Raw genomic sequence first — 17,182 nt, 5'->3', positions numbered from 1 at the left:
CAATAATTTCCCAGGACTAGTAATCTTTATATATAAAAGTGAAGTTGTGTGTCTGTCTCCTACGATTTAGATTCCTAACTACTCCCACATTTTGCGGTGCAGTTTAACCAAAACCAGGTATCTTATAGTCGTGATTCATATCGAGCCCTTCTGGGTATTAGCGCGCGTCTACGATGAGTCTAAGATTTTAAAAAAAATTACCATCATTTTTTTCCATTTTAATGCATTTTTTCGCTATTATATAAGGGAAGTAACTCTCTTAAAATGTCTACGATGAGTCAACGATTTTTTAAAAAAATTACCATCATTTTTTTTTCCCCATTTTTAATGCATTTTGTTGCTATTTTTTGGCTATAACTCTCTAAAAATACTTATATAGTTATTTCCCTTACAAACCCGAGCAACGCCGGGCGATACTGCTAGTGTTTAATAAAAAGTAACTTATTTACCTAAGTTTTAACATCATTTCCTTCGAAATAGTCACCTTATGCAGCAATAAACTGATGACAGCTTTCCTGCCACTTTTGCAATCCGGCCTGGAAATTTGTTTTCCGTAAGCGCGTCGAGTCACCGATTCTCTGTGGCTCTTGACAATGGTGTTGCTTTTTTATCATGGGGAAGATATGGAAGCTCGCAATTGCTAAATCTGACGAATAGGGGAGGTGCTGAAAGGATGCTATGTTGCTTATAGCGAGAAACTCCCGAGTGAGAAGAGCTTGGTGACAGAGTGCACTGACGTCGTGAATAATGCAATTCTTCGCTCTCCACAGATCCAGTAGCATTCGCCTAATTCCCTCCCTCAAACGCTTCAAAACGTCGAGGTAGAACTCTCTATTGATGGTCTGGTCCTGGGGCACGAATTTCCGATGTACGATATCACATGAGGCTCGTGGAAAGTCTTCCAGCTGGCTCATCTTCTTCCTGGGACGTGCTTCCTTTTTGATGCGCCCATGCCAGTCGAAACACCGTGTACGATATATTGCCTCGTCGCCGTAAGGCTAACTGCTGACGGTAATTCTCACTTCAACAGTGACACAGATAATCTCTATGTGAAATGGAGAGATGGAGGCTGTGGCATATGTTCAGACAGCATATGCAGGACACTTGAGCAAACCTTTATTTAGCAATAAAAGAAGAAATAAGTGTGCATCCAACAAGAAGATTGAAATACCATGCGATTAAGCAAGGGATTGTTGAACAGCTACACTGGGCATACCATGCACGCCAAAGGTAGCTGGAACGATTTCTTTTAAGAGAGATTGGTGGAGCAATACTCATCATGCTAAAAGAACACCATGCACGACCACATATAACGAAAGCAAGCAAATACCAATATAATTGACAGAAATATGGACAACTGTATAATAAGTCGTTTGTTTTCCTTCTTTTTCTAGTTATGAATCGATACAAATTACTTTAGTCATTTCGATGGATAATATGTTTTGAAATCTAGGTCGTTTAGTTTCTTAATATGATTGTACGATGAGAAGATTCGTAGTGTTTCAATGTACTAATTACAAATTACACAATTTCTTTTCTGTAGGCGACTGGGAGGATATAATAAAGTGCTAAATTTATTATTATATTGAATAATTTGAAATTTAATTCAATGATATTGAATTGCTTCATCACGCAATAGATACATTAAATCTCACCTAAAATACTATGCCTTTTAGGAGCAGGAGACGGTTACTAAGTACCTGATTAACAAGAGAGACTGGAGATCTTCATGTTGTGATGCAATATGCCCATTCACGTTATATTTCAGTGAACATAAAACAACCACAACTGCACTGCCTTCATGAGATATCGAGAACATCGTTTATGTGATCATAACAATTTTGTCTTTTTATAACAATTTGAAGCCACTATCACATATCAAGATAACATTATCTTACCCCAACCACATTGTAAGCGTGAAAATTACACAAAGGCATCTCCATTGTTGAGAATTTCTTCTGACGAATAGCCACATCTTTCACTGAACAAAGTTGGCGTCACAAACATTGGCATTTCTCTTCAGTGCCAGAAAATGCTTCAAACAAAAACAAATACCAAGTATCTACAAATTTAATGTGAGACCCAGAGGAGGATATTTCTTCTGCACCTGGTACACTGCGTCTGTTACAAACACATATATTCTTGATTGCATCCAATGTAGCAGTATGAGGTAAATATTGTTGTGCTGTGGGGGAGGATGGAACCAGAAAAAAAACTGGTTGAGCACTGGGCTATTTAATCACATAATGTGTCTGGGTTTTCATTTTCATAGATAGATAGACAGAGAGTGAGAGAGAGAGAGAGAAGGAAACAGACAGAGACAGACAGAGGAAGAGAGAGAGACATACATTCTTATATTCAAATACAGGCATATGAAGAAGCACAAAATCATTGATGCACTCACTACATATGTACAAACACTAAAAGGTCTCGCACAAGCATACTTGGTAACCTACACACACACATACACACACATAGTAATGCAAAAACATACACACACACACCATACGCAACACAGGCACCACACAGACATACACACAAGCATCACACATAAACACACACAAATGCACCATATACATACATAAACACAGGTCACACGCACACTCAAATACACGTACGTACACACACATGCCACAAACGCAAACACGCATGCACACACACACACACACAGGTCACAAATACAGTCTCTCTCTCTCTCTCTCAAACACACACACACACACACAGAAGCACATACGTTCAAAGACTCGTACGCCTACAAGCTCGTACTGAATATTCTGGCAAAGTACGTAGAAGATATTCATTATTCTATATATTATATGTCTGTATCCAGACATATTTTAACTACATTACCCGTATATTGTATTATAATTGATATTATCTGTGAAATTACTTAGATTAAGTAGAAGTCGCAAACAGACTAGCAAGGTAATTAATGTTGCTTGTTATATAGTCTTTCAATTGCTTCTTCTCGGCCACCCATTCTCCGTGTCCGTGTGCGCGCGTAGGTGTGTGTGTGTGTGTGTGTGAATGTGTGTTTGCGCGTGTGAAAAATGATTATATATATATATATATATATATATATATATATAACCGTGATCACCGTGACCAACCAGGCTATCAGATGTTGTTATATATCGCTGGTCACAATGCGCTTTGCATTGTTTTAGCCTTCAAATGACGCCACACCGCTGGCTAAGCGAAGAGGGCAACAGAAGAAAGAGTGAGAGAAAGTTGTAGCGAAAGAGTACAGCAGGGATCGCCACCAACCCCTGCCGGAGCCTCATGGAGCTTTTAGGTGTTTTCGCTCAATAAACACTCACAACGCCCGTTCTGGGAATCGAAACCGCGATCCTACGACCGCAAGTCTGCTGCCTTACCCACTGAGCCATTGCGCCCCCACATACACAAATACACACACACACACACACACACACACACACATATATATATATATATATATATATATATATATATATATATATATGTGTGTGTGTGTGTGTTATGTATGCATGTATGCATGTGTAATCTTCCTTTTACATGTTTCACTCATTGGGCTATGGCTATGCTGGTAAACCTCTTTTTACGGTTTAGTTGAGCAATTCGATCCCATTAATTTTTTGTTGTCCTGCTGGGTAGAAACGCACAAAGATACGCACATTTCTGTTAATGGAATACAAATGAGATTGTTCTAAGGATGTCGTTATGCGTTATGAATATTGTAGAGTTGTATTTAACAACTATAAATTTTGTCATTTCTCCGCTTTACGTTTATAGTTTTGAGAGTGATGTCGGCGGTATTTCATAATCCAGCCTAGTTAAAATGGCAACTGGGGATTTTGTAGAGACTAATTCCAGAATATTATTCTAGAGCAATGTTCCTACGTGAATTATTTAGGCTTCGAGCAATTCCACAGCATTATCTTGAGACAAGTTGGATGGAAACGTGTGCAGTATCATCTGCGTATATTGCCTTCTGTATAATTTATCGGGGTGTGAGGAGATCGTATAAATATAGAGTTATAAGTATAGGGTGATATTCCATTCGCGATATCATAGGTACTCGAATTGTTGGATTCGCCTACAACATTATTAAGACAACGCGCCAAATAGTTCCCCTCAAGGGTTTTATTCTTCAGATGTTGTCGAGTATTTTTGACATACATACAAAGTGGTGACGTACGTAGAACACGTAAATGAACACGTAAGAGATTTTTGTCGTTGAATTTGTCATACGTTTTTGTGCTAATTATACGAACAGCTTTGTGATTGAGTGTAGTTGCCTTAATATGAGTGGTGATTCTTAGAGTGGAATGTGCGTATGGATTAGCGATTACAAGGATCATCCTTTTTAATAGGTGGTTGAACTCTCTGCATGACGTTACTTGAATGTTCATGAAGCTCTAGAAAAGTTATGAATTACTCCGAGGTATCGCATTCTTGGAATAGGTGGTTGTTGGTACTTGTAGTTTGAGATGTTGTTGAGTGCAGTGATTTCTTCGGGACAAAGATGTAGATGTAACATGTTTGCGATTTTATCATGAGACATTTAAGTTTTACATTTCCGTATATTATTTTGTATTGACATGCAATTAGTCAAGCTCATGGTGTATGAGGATGGACAGTAGCTCTCATTTCTGGTCATAACGCGGTAAGACTTAGTGGATAATTTTAGAGGAATTTTGGTAAGGGTTGGTGTCGTCTTTGTTTATTATCTAAAGTTGTTATTGTGGCATGACGCATAGTGTGACTCTTGATTTTCGAGACGCTAATTACTCTAAATAGGATTTCATTGACACTTTTTCTTACAGCTTAATTTCAACGCAAGTGCATTTCATTTCTTTTCCAAATCATTGTTCATAGTTTGTCATTTCCATGTTTAGTTGCCGGATGGTGAGTACTATTTCAGTTTTCTGTGGTGTTGGAGCATTATTTTCGTTGTTTTTCATTTTAATTGTATCAACTTTTGTGTTTGCGTGTAATTGTGGTTGTATTTTATATTAACTTGTGGGATATATTATTTTGATACCTCCGCAGTCATTATTTCTCTCAATTTACAGCAAGTTTTATGTTAGTGAAAGCGGTTACCTTCAATTCCGAACATTTTAAATTCTTTAATTTATAGGGACTTGTTTCGTTGTGCGCTTGCCTACGTCATTGAAGTGTGAGCGGTGAGATGATTATGAGTATGCAGTCTGTGGAAAGCAGAGTCAGAGATTATTAAGTGACTTTAGTAAATATATCTATAGGAAAGGAAGTGATGTATGAGGAATCATTGCTCTAATATGTTTAGTAATGATTATTCATTAGATTGTGTAGGATTGATTTGACTATTTACTTGTGTCGTAGTTATGTTGCTCCTTATGGAGTGTTTGCTATTTGAAAATTATATGTTGAGTGCTTTAAAGTCTCTTTAATAGAGTTGTGTGTGTCAGAGGGAAAATTCTTTGAAGTTCCTGTAATTGGAGTGCGTAAACTAATGTGACATTTGTTGGAAGTTGGTGCTGGTATAGACACAAATTCACGGTGCACACGCACACAAACACCCTCACGTACCACATGTATAATCTTATTGAGAAGCTTCGAAGTTTCACTTGGCATGGTTTATGCCAATTGTCGAATACAAAAGAGAGCATTGAATCTTGCCCCGTAAGATGGATGTATGAGCACCCAGAAGGATTACGAAGAGAAGAACGTGCCAAAGTCTCAGAACCTCTGTGACAACCAATAGCACATTTATTTTGTGGGAAGAGATGGGCATCCACAAGAACACTGTCTACTCGAATTACCAGTGAGTCATTTGAATAGATGTTACACTAATATTTAATTCTTCAATCTATCACTAGTGTCCTCTGTTCATAAAACAGTCTGAAACCGTAATTGGTAAACAGAAATTCAGGTGTCTGAACGCCATACACTATTGAAATGCCAGGGTGAGTGTACGTGTATGTATATCTTGATGGACATCATATAATTATATTTGTGCTATCATTAAATTAATGTGACAATTCATAAATCATATATATATGACATTGTTAATGCAATTAATAATTACTTCAATTAACGCAGATGCCAATATTCCAGAATAGGAAATCATTTCTACGACAAATGGAATATCCAACACTGCTTATTGGGTCCTCGTTTTTATCGTTGTGAAATAGTTTTCCTTAATTTCAAGTTCTTCAATGAGATGCGTGGAAACAAAACTTCATTACTTACGTCATATGTAAACAAACACAAGTTTATTTTTGAAGCGTTGAAATGTATTGTAGAACATTTAGAAAGATAATTTTTTTTTTTAACACGTTAATACTTAACAGTATATATAAAGGTTAAAATCCTTTTAAGTGCAGAAATATTTGCCAGCAACTATGACAATCGAACTCACACCTCTCCAACTCACTCCGGTTGCAGTGCTCTACACTTTAAGCCAAATTGCCGACAGTTCAGTAGTAGCGTGTTGAAAAAAATTATCATTCTACTTATTCTACAATACATTTCAATGCTTCAAAAACAATCTTATACTTGTGTACATATGGCGTAATCTATATGACATCTGGCGTTTCTGGATTACTTTATAACTGCTATAATTGCAAAAGAATTCGCCGGTCATATATATATATATATATATATATATATGACTGGCTTCTTTCAATTTCCGTCTACCAAATCCACTCACACTGCTTTGGTCGGCCCTAGGCTATAGTAGAAGGCACTTGCCCAAGGTGCCACGCAGTGGGACTGAACCCGGAGCCATGTGATTCGTAAGCAAGCTACTTACCACACAGCCTATTTCCTTCGGTGTAAACTACCAAATATGAGAGTTTAAAAAATGAATCACTCCAAAGAGTATGCTGCTAATTGCAATTACATTCAACCAAAAGCAGGAAGAAGAATTTGAAACGTCATTTTTACTTAGTGATCAGTAGTGCTAACTAATGAAATATTTATCCATTTATTTAATTCTATGTTTATTTAATTCCTATATTTTAACCCTTTGCCTGCTGAAAGCAATTTTTATAATTTTGTCCTAAATATTTATGCATATTTTTCAGACTTTTAGCTCTTGTTTCATATATTCTCACCAATATAAAACTTTTATTCTATAATTCACAAGTTACTCTCTGGTGGTTGAAAAATATCGGGAATATGCATCATATATGGGGCATGGACGTCAGGGAAATATGTCCTGTGTAGCGTCTGTGATGCATTATTTAAAAAAAGTGGGGGTTAACAATTGTAAAGAAAGCTTGAAAACGAGACTGGTTGAAATGATTGGTAGAAAGAAATTCATGTGACGTGGCAAGGTATTTGCTTCCCAGCAACATGGTTATGGGTTGGGTCCCACTGTGTGGCACCTTGGGCCAGACATTTCCACTAAAACCTCAGACCTACCAAAACCTTGTGAGTGGATTTGGTAGATGGAAACTGAAAGAACCCCGTCGTATATCTATCTATCTATCTATCGATAGACAGATAGATAGATACATAGACAGTTACATGTTGGTAGATAGATAGATAGATTGATAGATAGACAGATATATATATATATATATATATATATATAATATAGATAGATAGATAGATAGATAGATAGATAGATATAGAAAGATAGATAGATAGATAGATAGATAGATAGATAGATAGATAGATAGATAGATAGATAGATAGATAGAAAGATAGATAGATAGATAAAGATGTGCATGTATATCTATGCATGTGTGTCTTTGTGGCTGTGTTTGTACCTCCACTATCGTTTGACAACAGGTGTTGGTGTTTTTTGTGTCCCCGTAACCAAGATATTCGGCAAAAAAAAAATTGAATAGAATAAGTACAAATCTTTAGAAAAATAAGTACTGGAGTTGATCCATTGTAAAAATTCAAGGCGGTTTCCCCGGCATGGTCGCAGTCTAATGACTAAAACAATCTCTATATATAATTTACATATAAAAGGCAAAAGATTTACACATAATATGAAGATGTCATAACTTCATTATACAGTTACGTGTACGTGTATCTTGCCGGACATCAAATCATTGTATTTATGTTAGCCTTGTATTTATACGATAATTAATGAATCACTATATTTATATGATATCGTCATAATGTTGTACATTCGGTATTAATTATTAACATCTAAAGTGTAATTAATAATTGTTTCAATTAAAATTATGTCAATATTTCATTTCATACATTTCAGAAAAGGAGACCATTTCTACAATAAGTGACGGAACGTATTCCAGTTTTTTGTTTCCTGGTTTCCATTGGTCCGATATTTTCATCTTTATTGTAAGTTTTTTAATTAGTTGTGTAGGAACAGCTTTTATAATTTTGATATATTCATGTTTTTCAACAATTTGGACGATAAAATCTACATTTACTTTTAGTTCTTTATTTAAAAATTTGATTCAGAACTCACATCGACTTGAACAAAATGATTGCAAAGAATGAACGAATGGCGGTATCAAACCAGTTAACCCAAGAGATCTACTATCCAAAACATGACAGGTTTATCGAAAGGACGTCCAAACAGTTTTCGTCTATAAAATTCTACCTCACAATTATTTGGTACTCTGGGAGTTATGAAGATATTTGCCTGCTTTGATCGTGCGCGAAACCATGCGCTTACTAAGCGGGCATTTAAGTCCTATATATATGACTAACACCATTAGTCATGTATATATGGTGAGACCAGAAAAGATAGAGTCATTACAACGTCGAATAAAATGTCTTGTGATATTTTTTCCAACGTTTACACTCTGATTATAAACCCTGCTGAGATTGAGTTACCTTCAACCTTCCGATGTTAATATAATATACTTGTCATATACAGCGAACGATGAAATCTAATAAAAACACATTCTGATTGTTAGTAAGAGTTATTCAGTATCGCACTTGTTTATAGAAGTGGAAATAGAACATCAACCTCAACCTATTTCATGTCACTCGCACTTGGCCAATTAAGAAACACAGCTATAAAATACAGAGCTGCTAAGGGACGCTTCAAATGGTAGATGCCGTAATTTGAATCGATATCGACATTAAGAACCTTAAGACTATTTATAGTAATGCCGAACCATCGCCATAAATTCTTCTCTGTCTGTAGATGTATAATATAATAGATGTCGAAATGAAGGGTTAATGTAAAAGATTATTGCTGTATTATAATAATTTTACAAGCATCTCGGCCTGTTAAACCATATTCATCATGTCTTCTGAAGTTTCATATTCAACGCATAGGGGATGATATACAATAATATATACATATATATATATACACATATATATGTGTATATGTATATGTACATATATATATATATATATACATACACATATGTATATATAAGAACGTATATATATATATATATATATATATATATATATAACGTAATCGTTAATATTCAGACGGTTGTGTTAGTTAATGGTGTTAGCTTTAGATGTTTGATCAGTGATAATACATATACAGTGATGATCGTATGGTACAGCTAATGGCAAAAGTTTATTAAACTCAACTTATCAATTAGCAACTGTAGCGCTTTTTAGTGATGTCACTATTTACATCGATTTGAATAAATGCCTAACGTAGGTGTAGGTCTCCTGTGAAGGAATGTATAAATACATGTTCAATATATATATATATATATATATATACCTATATATATATGTATGTATTTGTATACATATTTATTTATTTATGTATATATATATAATATATATTTATATATATATGTATGTATTTGTATACATATTTATTTATTTATATATATATATATATATTTATATATATATATGTATTGTATACATATATATTATGTATATATATTATAATATATTTATATATATTATATATATATCTTTATATATATCTTTATATATATTTATATATATCTTTATATATATATATATATATATATATATATATTATATATGTATTTATATACGTGTATACATATATAATTCTATATCACGTCATCTCATAAGTTCTGTCCCATTTCACCTATTTGAATATTGAATGAAATTTAATAGTATTTTAGAATGTCTAATTGAATTAAAAATTATTTTTATACACTTGTGTACATTTAAATACAGAATAATAGAACTAATTTTTTTTCATTAAAACCTTTTCTAACATGGAAGTATCTCGAGAGCATTTAAGGCACATAATGCTTAATGAGTACAAAAAAGGAAACTCTGCAGCCGAAGCGACTCGAAACATACACTCAGTTTATGGGAAAGAATGCTTGAATGAGAAATCTTGCAGAAGATGGTTTGCAAGTTTCAGAAGTGGACATTTCAGCCTTGAAGATAAATATCGAACAGGACGTTCAGTTGAGTTTGATGATAAGCTCCTTGGGGCATTACTTGAGAAAATCCGGCATTATCAGTTGAAGAATTGGCAATAAAGCTTAGTTCAAACCATACGAATATTTATCGTCATCTTCAACAACTTGGAAAGGTTCCTAAACTTGGAAGATGGGTTCCTCATGAATTGTCCGAAAGCAACCGAAAATCTCAAGTTGACATCTGCTCCTCTCTCCACTCTCGCAAAATTATTTCATCCTTTTTGGATAGACTTGTGACTGGTCACAGAAAATGGATCTACTATCGAAATGTTAAACGTCATAGACAGTGGCTTGGTAAAAGGGAAAAGGCTCAACCACAACCTTGAAGGGAAGTTCATAGGCAATTGATTCTTCTCTCTATCTGATGGGATTGCAAAGGAGTAATTCACTTTGAATTGTTACTACATAATGCAACAATCAATGCTCAAATCTACTGCCAGTAATTGGAGCGTTTGAACCAAGCTTTGAAGAAAACAAGGACCCGCTTTAGTTAATCGAAAAAGAGTGATGTTTCATCAGGAGAATGCGAGATCGAACGCTGCAATGAACACATAACAGAAGATCGAAGAGCTTGGTTTGGGAAAAAATACCTCATCCAACTTGTTCTCCAGACCTTGCTCCTTCGGACTACCATTTGTTTCGTAGTTTACAGAATCATTTGGAGGACATAACTTTCGCAAGCAAGGAGGGGGTTCTTCGCTTTGAAACCAAAATAGTTTTACATTGGGATTAAAAAGGTTGTAAATAGATGGGAAGAAGTCATAGATAACCAGGGAAAGAAAATTGATCATTAAATTTCAATTAAATATACCATTCGATCACTTGTTTTCTTTATATACATGCATATATATTACATATATACATATTTATATATTATTTTATTATTATATATATATATATTATATATATATATATATATATATATATATATATATATATATATATTAATATAAAAGGGCTTAGTAAAATAAATTACTTTGCCACATACTGAATTCATTAGAAATAGCAGCCCAAAAAGTTTTTTAGCTATTTCTAATACTTAGAGAAAAATTTTCTCTCAGATAGTGTTTACTCAGAATAACCCACGAAGGTATGGGGGTAAAAAACATTAAAAAATCACAAGTGCAAAGATTATTTGAGAACGTTGCGTTTCTAGATCAGCCAAATAAAATTCGACATTTCTTTCGTCAGCCCAAAATTTCTTAATTTGGATTTGGAAACACTGAAAGTAGGAACATACCCTTTTAGCGACTTAACACCTCAGACGACCCGTTCAAACTGACAGTGCCAACAAATTCAAAATATGCAAGCGAAGAATTCCTGTTCTCCCTTTCCACCCACGTGGGCTAAACTAGCAAACACCATATTTTAGCGGTGAAAACCGAGGCAATAAACAGAGAGAAATGAATTATAATTTCAACAATTGAGGGTAAAATTAATTAGTTATTAATCAATTTCACCAAGTATTCAGTATGTAAAAGTACCATTTAAGGCGAATTCAAAATATTACATTAATATAAAAGGGCTTAGTAAAATAAATTACTTTGCCACATACTGAACTCATTAGAAATAGCAGCCAAAAAAGTTTTTTAGCTATTTCTAATACTTAGAAAAATTTCTCTCAGATAGTGTTTACTCAGAATAACCCACGAAGGTATGGGGTAAAAAACATTAAAAAATCACAAGTGCAAAGATTATTTGAGAACGTTACGTTTCTAGATCAGCCAAATAAAATTCGACATTTCTTTCGTCAGCCCAAAATTTCTTAATTTGGATTTGGAAACACTGAAAGTAGGAACATACCCTTTTGGCGACTTAACACCTCAGACGACCCGTTCAAACTGACAGTGCCAACAAATTCAAAATATGCAAGCGCAGAATTCCTGTTCTCCCTTTCCACCCACGTGGGCTAAACTAGCAAACACCAGTATGTGGCAAAGTAATTTATTTTACTAAGCCCTTTTATATTAATGTAATATTTGAATTCGCCTTAAATGGTCCTTTTACATACTGAATACTTGGTGAAATTGATTAATAACTAATTAATTTTACCCTCAATTGTTGAAATATATATATATATATATACACATATATATTCATATATATGCATATATGTATATATATATATATGCATATATATATATTAATATATATTTGTATATATATATATATATATATATATATATATATACATATATATGAATTTAAAATAATAAGGCTGAAAAATTGGATATCAATTTAAAACCAGTGGTTTAGCATATTAAAATCTGAAGATTCAGAAAAATTATATTACATACAGTATAAGAGGGATCACCACTACGTGGATATCCATCATGCTAAAGGTAGATCCGCTATGGTCTTACCACTAAGAAAGGTATGTTCTCAAGAAAATTCTCAAGAAAATTCTCGCAAATGTCTGAAATTTAAAATTTATATTAATTAAATTAATATTCAGTTTGATATTAATAATAATAATGAATTATTATTCAACCATCCTGATCTCTGTTTCTAATATTTAATGTATGTACATCGCCTCGAAACCTTCTACTATGTAAATATATGTATTATACCTGTGGATTCCATCCATTTTCTTCTTGGCATATATATATATATATATATGATCCCTTCATTAAAAAATCTAGAACAAATGCATATACACAAATAAATACATATCCACCTAGATCAAACAATCAAAATCCATAAGAATACAAACACAGTAAAGTGACCCAGCGCTTAGAAGTAAGCCATTCTCTATCTAATAACAGGAATTACCCATCTATTAGAAACACTAGAAGAAACCATCCTAGAGTAAGGAGCGATAATTTTTTCTACCCACCATCTAGAAATATGCAAAGACCCCCTTTACCCTTCAACCAAGAAACAATATAATTAAACACCCCAAGAATTCACTCCAACGAAAAAATCCTAACCACGTGCCCCCAACCAGTTTACCCAGGCAACAACACCAACCCCCCAGCTACCCGAATATAATAAGTACTAATAATACTGATTTAATTAATAACAATAATAACTCAAATAATAAAATCTACCAACCGAACCTCAATCAACATTTTTTAGACCAAGTGGATAGAAACAGGGACACACGTTGGAACAAAACGTACTGGAGAAACCATAGTTATTAACTTATCAAAGAAAACTCTATCCGTAACAAAAATGAATATACTAGCCAAAGGCTTAAAATTCACCCCAACTCCACGAAGAGCTAACCATAATGAAATTAAAGACAATATTTCAGAATTCTGCAGAAAACTACGACTCGCAGAAGCACTAATTGACTACGACAACGAAGATGAATCACTAGTCAAAAACAGAAGTAATTACCTCCCACATAAGGGTAGGAATAAAACACTGGATGACTACTGCAAACATATCCAAAATTTCCCGTACACATCCATTAAACGAAAAATTAATCCTAACCTCAATAATCTAGAATGGAAAAATCTGACTGAACTAAAAAACGACACAGACCTGACAATTAAAGAAGCTGACAAAGGAAGTGCTGTAGTTTTGATGGACACAGAACACTATAAGAAACTAGTACTTTCCATATTAGAAAACGAGGTCTTCTACGAAAAGATTATAAACTATAAACAACAAAAAACCATGAAAAATCTTGTATCCTTAATTTGAAGTCACGAACTTCAAATGTAAACCCAGTCTTTTTTATGGCCTCCCTAAAATACACAAGAGAAAGATAAACAATGAAGCCTGCAAACAATCACCAGGCAAATATATAAACATCCAAACGCCAGAAGACTTGACTTTAAGACCCATTGTAGCTGGACCAGCCTGTGAAACCCACCGACTGAGCAATTTTCTAGACATCCTACTGAAACCCTTGCTGAAATACATCAAAAGCTTCATTAGGGATGATTTAGACATCTTAGAACACCTACCAAAAACGATTAATGAAGAAGCAGTATTGGTCACCCTCGATGTTATCAATCTTTACAACAACATCCCCCATGATTATGGAATGAAAGCAATTAAATTCTGGTTGGAAAAGTACCCCGAAGTCCTCCCGGAACGCATAAACCAGACCTTTATTATTGAATCCTTAAAATTTATACTTCAGAACAATTATTTCCTGTTTGATGACACGTACTATCCTCAGAAATGCGGAATTGCGATGAGGACGAAAGCAGCTCCTGTTCTTGCAAATCTAATAATGGGCTATTTTGAATTCACCTTATATGAAGTATCACTTCAGAAATATGGTTACTCATTTTATCTCTACAAAAGAGAAAATTGGAAGCGATACTTGGACGACTGTTTTATCATCTGGAAGGAGAACATCGACAAACGTTTGGATTTCAAAACAACACTAAATGACATAAATAGTAACATTCAATTCACAATGGAATATGATAAAGAACAACTTCCTTTTTTAGACATCATGATAAAAAAAAGTCAACAATGAAATCATAACTGACATTTATTATAAACCAACTGACGCAAAACAATATCTTCTTTTTAACTCATGCCACCCGAAACACATAAAAATAAACATCCCTTTTAACTTAGCAAAAAGGATCTGCACAATAGTGTCTGATAGAATAACTCGGGACCTTCGTCTTCAAGACCTCAAAACAACACTTATTGAAAGACAATATCCACCCTCTCTCATAGACGAGGGAATTAAACGAGTCATACAATTAGACACAAAAACACTAAGAACAAAAAAACATAGCACCACACCTCAAACCAAAACATTACTTTTTATATCAACACACAACCCCAGAAACAGTGAGGCATTCAACACTATTGTGCAAACTCTCCCTTTACTAACTAGAGATCCAAAAATGAACGACATCCTGAAAACACACAAACTCATCAAATGCAAAAAACAAGACAAATCGCTAAAGAGACTACTAACAAATCGAAGCTTTACAAAACAACCATGAAACCAACGGTTGAAAAATGTGGACGCCCGAACTGTGGAACCTGCCCCCACCTGCTGGAAGGCTCGGACTTCCTTTTCAAACAAGGACAGAGGTTCACAATTAAAACTAGTTTCACCTGTGCCTCTGAGAACCTAATTTATGTAATAACCTGCTCTGGTTGCAGTCACCAGTACATTGGACAAACGAGTTTAATTTTGAGAAAGAGAATTACTCTGCATAAGGAGCAAATCCGTTTCCCTCAATACAGACAAATCCCTCTTAGTGAACACATAGAAAAATGTGCAGGTAACATCAAACCAAATTTTACAGTCTTCCCTTTTTACCAGTGCAAAGACACAATCTCTCAACTAGAACGCTTAAATAAAGAAACTTTATTCATTGAAAAATACAAAACGCGTCTGAATAAACACGCATAACCAATTTTTATATTTTTACATATTACATCACTGTACATAAATCCCCTACTAAACAAGGCCCCCCTTTTTTTAAAACCTGTCTCCTTTCTGTACACATATTTTTCCCCACACAAAACCTAGACAGTTATCTCCCCTACACACAACAATAACAATAATAACAACCAATTACCTCCCTTTACTTGTCAACTTGTAAAATCATTCATTCGTGAATCTCATTATAAACAACATGGACCCATTTTCTACTTAAGAAAAAAAAATATTTTCATATAAATTAAACATTGTATCATGAATAGCGATTGCGAAACCGGTCGATACATTAAAAATTATACTATAACCATGTAAGTGTCCGTATTTTCCGTTTTTATTTTTCTCATATATATATATATATACATGCATATATATACATATATAAATATGTGTTTATATATATATATATATATATATATATTATTTATATTATGTTTGTTTATCTTTTCCAGTTTCAGCTCTTGAGCTGTGGCCATGCTGGGACACCGCCATTTATATACATTTATATATTTATATACATATATATTTACATATATATAATATATGGATAATATGTATATATATATATATTTAAATATACATATATTTACGTATATTTATATATATATATATATAATTATTTATCTTTCTCTCTCTCTATCTATATAGCTATCTATTTATAAGGAAAACTTTGACCTAGTTCTCCTAACGCTGAATCCGTTCATCAAATAGTAGTAATTGGCATTTAGTTCTGACAATGCTGTCTTCCACATAAATTCGTTATATGAAGCCATGACATCCCCTTTATCCCATTTCTATAGTTAGAAAATCTTTATTGTCTATTTTCATTTGTTCTTCCCTCTCAGAACCTTACAATAATCTGGAACAACCGAATCTTAGTCAGTCAGTTGATGGGCTCCACTACCTCAAATGTTCTTAAAATTTAAATCCACATCTTTGTCTACGTATCTACCTTCTCTATAAGGTTGCCACTTGATATGAAAATTTTTATATTAATGGAAAACCTCTATAATTGGCTGATGAGTGCTCAGCATTATAAAACTGTTGTAATACTTACAGCATTTAATAAAATGATGTAGTACGAAACGATCGTACCAAATTACCGGTGTCATTCTTGTTGTTTATTTCTATTTATATATATATATCTATCTATATATATATATATATTCATATATGCAAAATTAAGAGGGGTGACCTTTAAAGTGGACGCCTAATACGCTAAACATATACGTCAAATTGCCATAACCACGAAGAGTGTATACTCAAGAAAAAGTTAGGCGTTTTGCTGAGATGTTTCTTGAGAATACACTCTTCGTGGTTATGGCGACTTGACGTATATGATTAGCGTATTAGGTGTCCACTTTATTTGTCATCTCTCTTAATTTTGAATGTAACACAATTTCTAATCTTCGTATTTTTTAAACATGCTAAGCCGATGGTTTTAATTCAATATAATTTTCTACTGTTACTATTC

General features: G+C 33.8%; 1 protein-coding gene across 1 annotated transcript; it reads right to left on the bottom strand.

Annotated features, from left to right (window-relative positions):
• Positions 1 to 485: 485 nt before the first annotated feature.
• Positions 486 to 914, bottom strand: LOC118763780. The gene has a single exon (XM_036503515.1). It carries the CDS (start codon positions 912 to 914, stop codon positions 486 to 488), a length of 429 nt encoding a protein of 142 aa, XP_036359408.1.
• Between the last annotated feature and the right edge of the window lie 16,268 nt (positions 915 to 17,182).

This window comes from Octopus sinensis, linkage group LG6 (assembly GCF_006345805.1).
Source record: "Octopus sinensis linkage group LG6, ASM634580v1, whole genome shotgun sequence".
Taxonomy (NCBI): domain Eukaryota; kingdom Metazoa; phylum Mollusca; class Cephalopoda; order Octopoda; family Octopodidae; genus Octopus; species Octopus sinensis.
Note: the sequence above shows the minus strand (reverse complement) of the source record. Positions and strands in the feature narration are given on the sequence as shown.